Source organism: Zingiber officinale, chromosome 7B (assembly GCF_018446385.1).
Source record: "Zingiber officinale cultivar Zhangliang chromosome 7B, Zo_v1.1, whole genome shotgun sequence".
Classification (NCBI taxonomy): domain Eukaryota; kingdom Viridiplantae; phylum Streptophyta; class Magnoliopsida; order Zingiberales; family Zingiberaceae; genus Zingiber; species Zingiber officinale.
In genome coordinates this window covers 92241226-92256284 of record NC_055999.1, presented here as the reverse complement: position 1 = coordinate 92256284, position 15059 = coordinate 92241226, and the positions used below count along the sequence as shown (strand labels likewise).

Below are 15059 nucleotides of genomic sequence, written 5' to 3'. Positions count from 1 at the left end.
TTGTCGAGAGTTTAAATTGTGTTGATAGGATATAGATGTCAATTATGATGTTATATCAAGTCAATATACCTTGTATCATGTTTAGAGGGGTGACATAATAAATAAGTATTAAGGTTGAAAAAAAGTAGATCGAATATCCTATAACTAGTCAAATTGATATGTTAGGTTTTGTGCTGACTTGAACTTAGTGAAATTGAGATGAGAAAACTTAGATTGAAATCCTACAATAACAACCAACAACAACAACCAAGTCTTATTCCACTAGATGAGGTTGTCTAGATGGATTCGTCTACGTCATTGAGCTATATCCCCTACTATATTATCATTTATATTTAAATAAATTTTATCTTATTTTATTGTCATTAACCAAGTCTTTTTTGCTCTTCCTCTTTCTCATTTGATGTACATATGTGTCATAATTTCACATCGTCTAATTAGAACATTTATTGGTCAACTAAGTACATGTTTGTACCATCTTAAACGTATCTCTCATAGTTTTCCCTTGTCCCAACTCTCTCTAATGTTTTCATTTCTTATCCTCATATATCCACACATCCACCTTAACATCCTCAATCTCTGCAACTCTCATCTTCTACTCATGTACTCGAGTTATAGCCCAAGCACTCTGACTATCGTTTTGTAGAACTTCTTTAAGTTTTAGAACTATTTTATGATCACATAGAACACCTAACGCTCTTCTCAAATTCAACCATCCTTCTTGTATTCTATGTAAGACATCTCTCTCAATCCCTCCATCCATTTGTAAAAAAAACCTAAATACTTAAAGCTCTCAGTTTCAAACAACTCGTCATCTCCTATCTTAATAATTATCTTATTACGTCTAATATTGTTAAACTTAATTTGAAGGGGAGCCTTGACGCAACGGTAAAGGTGTTGCCATGTGACCAAAAGGTCACAGATTCGAATCCTGGAAACAGCCTCTTGTAAAAAGTAGGATAAGGTTGCGTACAATGGACCCTTCCCCAGGACCTCGCATGGCAGGAGCTTCGTGCACCGGACTGCCCTTTTCTTATTGTTAAACTTAATTTCATATATTATTTCTTTACTTTACTAAGCCTAAAACCGTGTTTTCCTCCAAAATTCGAGTTTAATATTTACTCCTTCATGTGTCTCATCTAACAAAACAATATCATCTACAAACATGTATCATGGTATCGTGTTTTGGATGTGTCTTGAGTTTGTCCATGATTAGTGTAAAAGATACGGACTTAAAGTTGGTCTTTGATGAAATCTTAACTTTATGGAAAATACTTCGGTTAATCCGTCTGAAGTCTTCACTCTTATCGTTATATCCTCATATATATATATATATATATATATATATATATAACACCTCTCTTTTCTAAAATTCTCCATATAATTTCTCTTGTGACTCTATTTTTTAAGTAGTGAATACCATGTGTAGATCTTGCTTTTGTTCTCAATACTTTTCAATTAGTTGCCTCAAAAGATGTATAGTTTGTATTGTCAACCTTCTAGGCATAAATCCAAATTAATTTTTTTGGTCACCGGAGTCTCCTTCCTTAATCTTTTTTCTATTATTTTTTCCCAAAATTTCATGGTATGACTCATTAGTTTAATACCCTTATAGTATGCACAATTTTGTACGTCTCCTTTGTTCTTATATAAGAGAACTAAAATATTTACCCTCCATTAAATAACTTTGTAAGTCATTCAATACCTTGTTTCGTAAGCATTTCCATACCTCTATTGGAATATCATCTGGTCCAACTACTTTTCCATTTTACATCTCATTTAAAGCTTCTACTTTTAAAATTTGAATTCTACGATAAAAATTTAAATTTTTATACTCATTTGACTTGCTTAAATTATCTAAGTTCAGTTGGTCATCTAAACCTTCATTAAAAAGTTGATGAATATACCTCTTTCACCGCTCTTTTATTTCCTCATCATTTACTAGTACTCTATTGCATTTATCTTTAATACATCTTATTGATCATCCGGTATTTTTCTCATATTAATGATGTTTGTTGAGTGGTTATTTTTATTAATATAGTTACTTGTTATTTAAATGAGACAAGGTAAGAGATGATGAGTTGTTGAAACGGAGAGTTTTAAGGATTTAGGATCTTTTTTTGCAAAAGGATGGATGAATTGAGAGAGATGTCTTACATAGAATACAAATAGGATGGTTGAAATAGAAGAAAGCGTCAAGTATTATATGTGATCATAAAGTATCTCTAAAACTTAAAAGGGAAGTTTTACAAAATGACGATTAGACCTATTATATTATATGGATCTGAATGTTAGACTACGACTAAAGACATGAGCAAAAGAGAGAGTTGTAGAAAGAGAATATTAAGGTGGATGTGTGGGCATATGATAATGGACAAGATAAGAGATGAAAATATTAGAGAGAAAGTCGAGGTCACATCTATTGAGGAAAAACTTCGACAGACACATTTAAGATAGTACGGACATATACTTAAACGACCAATAAATATTGCAGTTAGGCGATGTGAAATTATAACAAATATGCACATCAAACAAGAAAGAGGTAGACAAAAAAAGACTTAATTAGCAGCAATAAAATAAGATAAAATTTATTTAAATATAAATAATGATATAGTAGATGATAGAGCCCAATGGTGTAGCAGCATCCATATAGTCGACCCCACCTAGTGAAATAAGGTTTAGTTGTTGTAGTAGTATAGTTACTTGTTATTTAGTCTAGACATAGAGTGACTAATTACTTAACATACATTATGTGAATTATCAAATAGTGTGCAAGAAGTGTTACATGCAACATAGATTTCATCGGTCGAGGCTAGTTCGGCAATTATAAAGTTTCTTACATAAATTTAGTATTTTAACTAAAGTTAATTGCTACAACACTCATCCCATCCAACCTCTTGATTATTCATACTATAATCTATAATTAATACTCACCTACCCACTTATACAATTAATGTAACTTATTATCTCCACCTATCGATCTCTCATTCTATCAAAACTAAAATTTAATAATTATTTTAAATTCATCCTAATAAAATAAATAAATAAATAATCTTATAATTCACACAAACAAACTTTATTATATACAACATAATTAGAATAAAGAGAATTGAATCCCCTTCAAAGATTTATATTCAAACAAAAATTATAAAAGGATTTAACCAAAATAATTGAAATCAAAATTGTAAATTAGAAAACAACCCAAATTACCTTAAAACTTTTATTAACAACTTAAACTTTCCAATAATCCTAATTTAAGTGAAGTTTCATTATGCCAATTAATAGTCTAGGAAATTAACCTAGCAAATCAAACTCATTCAATATTATGCCAATTAATAGTCTTCCAAGGCAACTAATTGATTGAGAAATGTATCCAATTGTCGGTCAAACTAATAACATCAACCTTGACATGCCTAGGCATAGATCATTCATTATTTTTAGAAAAATAATTTGATTCTTTGTTATCATTAGCAGCTACTCTAGGAGAATGTTTTTATGTGATCCTAACGATTTAACAACTTTGTCATGAAATTATGCATATATGATGGATAATGTTCATTTGAACTATTCAAATGGTCTTAACTAGATCCTACAAATTCTAACCCGTCTTTTACGGAAGTCTAGTTTGTTTTATAATTCACTCTTAAAATATAAATATCTCATATATCTAGTAACGGTATTGTATTTCCTTTCACCATCTTGATCTAAGCAAATTTATAAGTAATGACAGAATATTTCAATACCATTTTAGGTGACTCTTTATTGAAAAATGGAATTATTTATCAAAGCTCATGTAAGCTCATGTATCGCGATACTCCACAACAAAATGGAGTTTCTGAATGTCAAAACCGTCATTTGTTGGAAATAGCTCATGCCCGTATGTTCACCATGCATGTTCCAAAATATTTATGAGGAGATGCAATCCTCACAACTGTGTATCTCATCAATCATCTCCCTATTCACTGCATAAACCGTCACACCTTTGTCTCTTCTCACCCAAACATATCCATAAATTTCCAACTTCAATAATCTATCTTTGAAGACATTTGTGTGTATGGCTTTTGTGCATGCCCATAAGCGTAGCAAACTTGACCCTCGAGCTCTTAAAACTATTTTTGTCAAGTATTCCCATACTCAAAAGGGGTATCATTGTTATTGTCCACACATAAGGAAAATATATGTTACTTGTGATGTTGCCTTTTTGAAGGTATCCCGTATTTCTCTCACTTCGCTTCAAGAGGGGAAGAATGACGAAGGTTTAAAAAGAATCGACCATAAAAATGCCATGGATGACACGGATGTGGTGTCCCAAAAATTGAAGTGGAGAACCAGAACACGCCACAGCCTGACAAGGTACGTTCCACAGTCGTGGCACTCTCCAAAATGCGCCACATCCTAATCGTGGCACATTCCACGATCGTGGTGCATCCTCAAAGGATGATGAAGGTACTCTTCTTTTACTTAGTGTTAATTTGGACACCATACCTATCTCCATGTCTGATCCAATCCAAATCAGCCATCAAATTAGTGAAATAGAGAGAGTACAACAACAACAACAACAACAACAACAACAACAACAACAATCAAGCCTTAATGATAGAGAGTATCAAGTCAAAAACAAGATATCCTAACTAATAAATAAGTTGTGAATTCTAGCCACAACTAAGAAGATGAACTGACAATAGAATCTTATAACGAGTCAGATATATTTCTCGATCTTAATATACCCTATCCTATACCAAACATCTCATTCCAAACTTTATCTCCTATTCTAATTTATCCTCCACATTTAGTGTTTTCACTTCAAAATTGTCTAGTGAATTGATTCTCAGGTCTATCATGGAGGCACTAGCTATTCCTAAGTGAAAGACTATTATTCTTGAGGAAAGACATGCTCTCAAACAAAATAATACCTGAAATTTGGTGGAATTACCATAAGGGAAAAGTGTCGTTGATTACAAATGGGTTTTTACGATTAAGTTTAAGGTTGATGGCTCAATTGAAAAGCACAAGGCTCGCATAGTGGCCAAAGGTTTTACTCAAACCTATGAGATTGATTACACCAAGACTTTTGCTCCTATTGCCAAACTCATTACTCTTAGAATTCTTGTATAATTGGTGGTCATTATATCAACTTAATATAAAAATATTTTCTCAATGGTGAGCTTAAAGAGGAGGTTTATATGAATCAACCTCTAGGATTCGAAAAAAATATGGATGGTAAGACTAGGCAAGCTCGACAAATCTCTCTATGGGTTAAATAGTCAACTCGTGCATGGTGGGATTGATTCTCCAAAGTAATCTAAAACTTTAGATATATTCAAGGATAAGGACACTATTTGTGAAGCGCTCTGACAAAGGAAAAATCATCATTCTTATAGTGTATGTTGATGATATCATCATAACTTTGAATGATAAATAAAGAATTAGAAGAAATCAAGAAAACGATGGCACAAGAATTTGAAGTCAAATCTTGGAATGGAGGTGGTTCGAAACAAAAAAGGTATTTCAGTCTCAACGGAAATACACTTTAGATCTGTTGAAGAAAATTGGCATGTTGGAATGCAAGCCAAATAACATGTCAATTGAACTAAGGGAAAATGTTTGAAGGAAAACCAATTGGCAAAGACAGTTATCTACGTCTTGTTGGAAAACTCATCAATCTCTCACATAAATGCTCAAATATTGCCTTTGCAATTAGCCTAGTAAGTCAACATATGCACTCACCATGTCAAGGTCATCTAAATGCAGTATACAAAATCTCGAGATACATGAAACAAACTCCTGGAAAGGGCTTATTTTTTACAAAGACTTGAGGATAGAAGAGTGTGTGCATACACTGATGCAGATTGGGATTGATGATAGAAAGTCAACTTCTGGGTATTGCACAATAGTATGGGGGCATTTAGTGAATGCTTAGCAAAAAGCAATCAGTGTTGGTGTGAAGTAGTTTTGAAGCGGAATACAAGGCTGCTCATGGATTTTGTGAATTCATCTAGATCAAAAGAGTGATGAAATACCTAAAAATAGTTTGAGGATACTATGCTACTCCATTGTGATAACAAGTCAGCCTTTAATATAGCTCACAACCTTATTCATCACGACATGACTAAACATGTAAAGGTTGATCGTCATTTCATTCGAGAAAAGGTGGATGAAGGCATTATTTAGTATTGAATATATTCCTACATCTCACCAACTAACTGATCTTCTTACAAAAGGATTATATGAACAAGCTCATAAAGTTCTTGAAGGCAAGCTTGGTCTCATCAATATTTATAGTCAAGCTTGAGGGGGAGTGTAGGAAATAATCAAATATTTTATCTTTGTTTGTATAGAGCCAATCATGGGTGCAAATAGGATATACTCAATTAGAATGATTTGCTAGAATACTTTATTTAGGTAGAATAGTTTTCTTTCTTTCTTTATTTAATCTTTTATTTAGTAACTCCCATTGTAATTATAAAAGGGTGTCTTGGTTCATTAATCAAAAGAAAAGAGAGAATTTTTCTTCTCGACGTGTATAACTTGATTCCTTCTATCTCATCCCATGTCGGCCACGAGCACATAAGACCACCTATCACTAACCATGGTAATATTCATGTGGCACATGAAATAAGGGTAATTTACCTGATGTCAAAATATCTTATGCTAGTATAGGGTAACGGTAAATTTTGATGATTTTGAGTGACTTGACTCAGTATCAAAATATTTGATGTCAAATACTATAGTCTAACACTTTCATAATAAAGATAAAGATGAGTTCTAACAAATTGCTTAGTTTTGAACTCCTACAAGCAAGGTTATGCCTTGGTTCATCATATTGTACAAGTTAGCCTAGCACTAGATAGAATCATCCAACTTACATCCTCTTACCCTTCTATCTCTTTTTTTTTTTTGGTGCAATGAAAATTAGGATTAACTATTACCAATTGCTTCTACGTCTGGCCAATCATCAACGTTCAATGAAGACCGTCTTCTTAGTATCAACATCCACATTAACAGATTTCAGACCACATTAGGCACTAAAACTTTCCAGCTAGTTTACTCAATATGTGCCATTTATCTCAATGAAGAAATTTGGTTGGGTAAGCACATAGGAGGACAACTCTCAGCTCTTTGCAAGGCTTCACTACAAGTTTGCGCCAAGAGGAAAAAAAAAGTAGTAAAACTTTGCAGGTTAATGACCAATCAATTATCAGTAAATGACGCTACCTTTGTTCCTCACTACTTCATTTAATGAAATGGAGTGGCATCTCCTTCATTGGTCATTGTCACCCAGCCTCGATTGATGCAGATGATCTCCTAATTTCCTGGCTGAAACTTCCACTATCTTTTTCTCATCTACCGATCTCCTAATTACCTGGCTGAAACTTCCACTATCTTTTTCTCATTCCACTATCTTTTTCTCATCTACCTGTTGTCCCTCTTTTGCTCTCTGGTCCAAATCCAAAACATTAAAAATAATAATAATAATAATAATAACTTTCTAACAAATATACTGCTATCCCCACCCCCGTGTTACTTTCTAACAAATAATACTGCTAGATTATAATTCATTGTTCTATAACCCAAATTAATTTGAGGCAAATAAACAAACAATGGAATATTAACAATATGATTAAAACCAAGAATGGTGTACTGATCCATAACCCAGGAGATAAATACCATCTGCAACAAAGGAAAGAAAAAAGAAAAAAGTCTAAAGCATCTAGAAAGATTTTTTTTACTTTAGTACAGTATGACTTAGTTAATTTGCTTATTTAGCAGCCACAAAAACAAGGAAACATAAAGTCATGAACCTAAATACCAAATATAAAAGAATTCATGAAGGTGCTTGCACCCATCATCAGTGATATGCAGCTTAAACATGAATGATGAATACAAAGGATGTAATGCCTACAGATTTCCTTAAGAACTAAATCGAGACTCAACTAATTATTAGTTTAAGAAAATGGAGTCCATCTTTCTCCATGCATGATGAAATACTGTAAGAATGCTATCGATACTTTCTCAAAAACAATATCAGCTATTACACACATACCAGCTCAGAATAACCAAGATCATAAATGTCCTCAGCTACCCAGCCATCAAGATCCAAATCAGATGAACGGCTCCCATTTGCATAAAGCCACCGACCTTTCTCAACTTTTCGACAATTTGGACATTGCATCGCTCCTTTTGAATTAAATGCAGATCCAATGCAATCTGGACATGATTATTCATCAATAAATAATAACAACAAAGCATTTGCAGTTTTAAATAACAACAAACACCAAAAAATGTAAAAGAAAAAGAAATTAAAGACAAGGTTCCAAAAAGTGTATGCAGGCCATGGTTTGAAATATCGTATTGTGTTGGGAAATCCATCAAAACTTATCATTTTGCTAAATCACTAAAACTCATTACCACTTAGCACCAAGGTTCAAAATCGTTGTGTCATAGTTTCAATCTTTGACCAAAAAGATATTGTCGTACCAACGTTTTGATACTCGGTGTCGGTGATAGATTAGTGGTTGAAGGAGGAAGGAGAGGAAGCAAAAGGAGACATTGAGTTTATGTAATTTACCGAAATGATAGGTTTCAACCGTTTCGCTCAGTATGGTACAAGATTTAAAACTATGCTCAGCATAGACAATATCTTGTTCCTATGTTTTATCTTCTTCCTTCTTCAACGTCAATTCATTACCGAAATAGTGCATCGAAACAATACCAAAACAGTATTGTTCTAGTCAAAGACTAAAATTTCAACATGGCTCAAGATTTTGAAGCTTGATGTAGGTAGTATGCAATGAACCAATAGCAAAGCATGTGCTATGGTATGTGGGGCATATCTAGTCTAATAAACTAACCTAGTCTATTAAAATCATGGTTTAAAATCACGTACTCTACTACTCGGCACAAATAATATCTTAAATGTCGTTGTGTCAATTATGTCAATAAGTAAGATATCATGCCAACACTCAACACCCCTTTGCGTGTTATCTTTTATTTTTCTTATTTAGCTCTTTCCTCCTTTTACCTCCGTTCCACCATCAACACCATATATTAAAATGTTGGCATAATACTGAAACAATATCGTTCCGGTCAAAGATTGAAACTTTGACAAGGCTCAAGATTTTGAATCTTGACTGAAATATAAAAAAGAAAAAATATGCATCCATACACAATGGCTAATATACAATAAATTATATTTGTTGCCAAATAGATTCCTACTTCCATGTAGAAGAAAAAGTATATGCAAAACACATGAGATATATCAACAATGTAAACATATAAATAGTATGCAATTAAAGAATATGATGATTATTTTGGTTGTTATTCAATTAGATGAGGTGATATTAGGATGGATTATTAGATTGATTGATCATTTTGGTGTATGGCCTAACATTACGTCATTGTAAAAGTACATTGACCGTGATTTTGAAATTGTAAATAATTGATCATGAAAAGTTGTTAGGACATCAAGATGATCTTGGATTTGAGAATTAACTACAATTTCATATCTATGAGTCAAGGTTATGCTTAAGGATAAATTGTTCAAAGTAGAATTTGATCAATAAATGGTTTAGATTATCTTATTTAGAAAGTGTAAATTATATGGTCACTTCTATTTGAGTTATAGATGCATACTTGTGATATCAATAGAAAGGTTGATCTTGGATATTTGTAATCATGTTGTATAGACTCTAGGAAGTTAGTCTTGACGTGTCATATCATACAAAGAACCCACTTTACCTTATTCTTCTACTTTCTTGAGTAATTCCACTTGCTTTGTGTTTTTAAACCTTCTTTATTCATTGTATGGTTGACTTTCGATGGTTTAGATTCATATGAAGTGGTATGATGTATACTCATGCAATTATATAGTAGCAACATGTTATATCTTATATCATACTAGACTTTAGCAGGGATAGATTCTTTCTATGTTTTGAATCTCGTCGGATAGTCGTAGATTACCTCAAAGGCTCAGTGGTGAATCGTGAATGGCATTGGGCCTACGAAAGATTCACTCTACACTCTCCCTAACAGTCGAGTCATCTAAAGATTTTAGATATTCATCCAAGTTATTATACAGTTTTCCATGTGGCTTAGCATGCAGTAATATAATCTACTTAGGTTTCTCTTTTTGATGCATAGTATGATGTAACTGTTTATTCTTGTTAGATTTGGTATGCATCTTATGCACAAGCAGATGGGCTTATGGTCATATAATAGGGGATATTTTATTGTGTCCTACTAGAAGATAGGCTATGGTCATATAATAGGCGATATTCTATCGGGTCCTTGAAGATAATATATTTCCTAAAAGTGAAAGCAAATTATGATAGTCAGATTAAGTGGCCCAGGCTATATATATAAGCTATCTAGGTTAAATAATTGATAACCCAGTCAGAGCATAATCTTGCAATGTCAATAAGTTGTGATATGGTAACAAACTAAGATTTTATGATATCTTTGAACCAACTTGAGAGAAGTGCTAAGATGTTAGTACCTCTACATTAAAAGAAGGTACAAACCAAGAAAATTATCATGTCATTTCTTAGCAATAGTGATCAATTAGCAAGTCTTTTAACCTAAGTCTTAGGAGGTTGAAGGTACATACATTTATAACAAAGTAAAACAAACTAGGATTTTATAATTTCTTTGAACCAACTTAAGGAAAGTGCTAGAGATGTTAGGACCTCTACATAAATAGTTAAATACAATAAATAAAGGTGTTATATCATAAATTTCCATTCACGGATATTAAAAAAATTGTAGAGTGGGTTACCTAAGATAAACCCTATTACAGATTATATAAATAAAAATAGGAAATACAGAGATGATTTATCTTAATTGTAGGGATACAATTTAGCTTGATTGTAGGGATTCCATTATGTCTAGATACTCTCTATATATATGTATGAGATCGATGAATAAATTAATAATATATTTTTAATTCCTCTAAAATTTCTTAGCATGATATCAGATCAAACCCTAGATGTCATTCCAAACCCTAGCCACATCTTCAATATTTAAATCATCAATTACGAATCAGAAACAATTATTTTTTTTTTGTTGTTGTTGTTGAATACATGCTAAAAATTTACACAAAAGTCAAGATTATAAATCTTTTATAATCTTTCACATTTCACATGCCAAGAGACCTAGCTTTTGGATTTTCTTCTGTTTGTTAAGAGGTCTTGTCATAGGAACTTCTTCTGCAGCCATGGGGCCACACCTCTACGTTTCCTCATTGGCTCCTACCTCACTCGAGCATTCTAGCCACTCGTGTTGGTCTCCATGGTCAAAGACTTCTTAGAGTTATCTATTGTTGGTAAGTATCGTATCAACTTTGACCTACCTGGACTTCTCTATCTGTCAACTCTTGTTGGACTTCCTTATCAACCAACGCATATAGAACTTCTTCATTTGTCAGTTATTTGGTCAACCTTAATCTACTTGGACTTTTTCAATCACTGCATCTGTAGTTCCATGTCGAGATTTCTACACTTGCATACTTGACAAAAATAGTCAATGAACACAACATTAATCTAATTTGAACCTTTTGTCAAAAACATCAAAACAACTTGGTCAATCTTGATCACTTGGGACATTATTGCACGAACAAATTGCTTATCCCTATAGCCTCCATATCCTTTGTTGATGACCTCCACCATTCCACGAGGTCCTCTGAACTATGGTTGAAACTGACAGTAACTAATGTGAAGCAACGAGAAGTAAAAGAAAAAGGATTGTGGTTTAAACTAGTAGTAGAACAATGTGAGGAAACAAGAATGAAAAAAAAAAGTTGAAGATAGTGAAATTAAAGACTTTATCCTTTTGTTTAACTACCATCACTTCATGTTTTATATTCACTTCACCTCTCTCTCCTTTTTTTGTTATAAGAAAAATCTGCAACATATTTTTTCAGATTTACCTCCTTTTTTAAACTCCCCTTTTCTTTTAAGGATAACTTATGTAGATAGTTCTATCAAACATACCAGAATACAAATGGTGATCTACTGGTACAAATCTTAACAAATCAATCTTACTTCATCCCACAATAACTGTTTACTAGGCCATTCACTGTTCTTATCTCTCAACTTTAGTAAAGATGGAGGTTGCCACCCTATGTGTGATTTTTCTTGAAACAAGAGTTGAAGCAATATCCTGTATGTTATTTTATCCATCTTCATTTTTCATATTGAATTTTAATTGTGTGGTAATATATACTAGTCCAAAATCGAAAGGAGACATTATTTCTCAAGTGTGTATACAATCTTCATCAAGAAACAAATTAACCACAGAGAAATGATATTTATCAACAACGATGTAGAGGCGTTGATAAGGGTACTTAGCCTAACATGTCTCATCAATGCTAAAGTTACATAATTTGGGACAACAAAATTGCTGAATTATTAATCATAGTACAAACTAGAAAAGCAATTATCTTAAACAAATTTCCACTGCAAAAACCAAGAAAATTATCAAATAAATTTCTGTATCAACACTACCCAAAACTAAACAGAGGCATCATTTATTATAGCAGATATGTTAACTTTGGAAGCCTGTGAATGAAGCAGAAAACTCAACTTCATGTAAAAGTTGTCCTTAACCTACAGTCACTTCATAGCACCATAATGATGTTCTAAAGAAAAATGATTTGCAACAGTATTCACATATCATTTTAGAATGTAGAAACAAATTCACGCCAAGTGCATAACTAGGTAGGATTATCCACACAGAGGACTTCATATACCTTATTCCTACAATAACAATTGATCACTAGACAAGAAATATATCATGACTGCTATGTGTTTTTGTAGCACAATCATTCAGCCAACACAAAATTTCCATACCAATAGCACTCATCACAGGTTAAATAAAAAACAAGATCTCAAGAACATATAACTCAAGTGTAATAATTGTTCCTTTAGACAAGACACAAGTAGAACCTCCAAACTGATGTAAAATTTGATAAAGGTGGAATCTTTACTGAAGGATACATTTCTCAACATCAAATTAACTCATCTCCAACAAGTCACCAGAGAACAACCAAGAATTAAAGAAACACAGATCTAGGCAAAATTGATGAATTGAACCACAGAAACAATTTTATCAACAGCAATGCAAAGGTTTGGGTAAGAGTATCTAGCATAATATGTCTCATCAACACTAAAATTGCATATATCTGTGGTCACCTGTGGTGAATCATATCATGAGATAAAAGAGAAATGGCCTTAACACAAAATTTCACTGCAATAACCAAGAAAAATCTATTACATAAAACTGTGTTAACACCAAAATTTAAAATTTAATTTACCCAAAACTAAAGAGAGGAATCATATAATTATAACATATGTTAACTTTGGAATCCCTGAATGAAACAGAAAACCGAACTGCATACAAGAGAATGCCCTTAACGCACACCTCAGCATTAAGGCTGTTCTAAAGGAAAATGAGACTAACATGATATTTTAGAATCCAGAAAACAATTAATGCCAAGTTCATAACTAGGTAGGAAAATCCACACAGGATTTTGTCTAATTTATACAATACGAATTGATGCGCTAACAAAAAGTAGACCATGACTGCTATCTTTCTGTCAAACACAATCATTCAGACAACATAAAATTTCCATACCAAAAACACTGATCACCGGCTAAAAAAATAACTAGCTTGCAAGACCATCTAAGTCAAATGTGATTATTGCTCCTTCAGTCGGGACACAAGTAGAACCTGAAACTGATGTGAAATTTGATAAAGGCGGAATCTTTACTAAAGGGTATTCTTCTAGATGTCAAGTTATTTATCCTCGACACGTCACCAAGCACAACTGTGAACTCCAATAAAAACACAGATCTAAGCAAAATTGATGAATCCAACCACATAAATTTGGTATTCCAGCAGATAGCTTCAATTTCAAATCCATCCCCAAAAAAAGAAGAACAAAAAACAGATAGAAAGGGTACAGGATGAGGTAAAAAGAAGTTGATCATCCAAGGAAGAGGAGAGAAATTGCTCACCTAAGTGGAACTCGTGACCGCATTGGAGCTTAGCTGTTGACCTCCTCCCGTGATCCAAGACTAGCTCAAGGCAAATCGAGCAGGCAGAGGCAGCTGCCGTCCCCTTCCCATCCGACGAGAAGTCCGTCTTTTCGATATCCATCGCCTTCGGATCGCTCATTAATTCACTCTACTGCTAATCGCAGATCTAATATCTTGATTTAAAAGCACCCGACGGCGTCGATCGATGGTTCCCCTCGCTTCCACCGTCAAAAAATAGAGACGACCTGAGAGAGAAAGAGACAGTGAGAAGAGAGGAGACGACGGTCTTCGGAGAGAGGGAGGACGGGAGACGGTATTATTTTAGGCATCCAGGATTTATTTCTGCAAACGATAAAGTTGCATAGGGGTGTAAAAGACTCAAGCCCAGCTTACCTATCCTTATCAGGTTCTTCAAATTTATTTATTAAATTTTTATCTAATTCAATTAATAATCATTTATTTAATATATAAAATTTATAAATTGTTATATATTTAATAAAAATTAAATTTTTTATGAGCTAATAAATAAATTTATTTATAAATTATTATAAAATTTATTCATGAATCAAATTAGCTACTATAAGTTTATTTAGTTTATATAAATTTTTACTATTGGATGATGATAAATAATTTTTATCAATCCAAAGTCAAGGTTTGGGACAACTTCTAATTATTCAAAGTTTTTATTATTTTTTTATCACCTGATATTTTTAATTGGGTAATTTTAAAAATATCTATAATAGCATCTCTTCTAAAATACCCCTTAAATTTTAATTAATATGTTAAAAAAATTTAAAAAAATATTTTACCATCAAATACTCCCTACATATAAAAGGAGAAAAGAACATTTATAAAATAATTAAAAAGAGAAAGAAAAGATTTTATCTAAATAAAATATGTTAACGATAAATCAATAAGATATCATTTTTTCTTAAAGCTCATATATCTAAGTATTTCTATCTTTCATTCACCTAAACATGTCTGGTCTGATCCTAGGAAAATTTCTCATCAGCTACAAGATAAATTCGG

At 32.7% G+C, this 15059-nt stretch overlaps 1 protein-coding gene across 1 annotated transcript in view; it reads right to left on the bottom strand.

The window, feature by feature from the left end:
* Positions 1-14396, bottom strand: part of LOC122006262 — a 31549-nt gene extending 17153 nt beyond the window's left edge. The window contains exons 1-2 of the mRNA XM_042561696.1: positions 14010-14396; positions 8042-8205 (exon numbers count right to left, since the gene is read on the bottom strand). Of these exons, the coding sequence (XP_042417630.1) occupies positions 8042-8205; positions 14010-14169 (324 nt within the window). The 5' untranslated portion in view covers positions 14170-14396. The remainder of the gene's footprint in view (positions 1-8041; positions 8206-14009) is intronic.
* Positions 14397-15059: the final 663 nt, after the last annotated feature.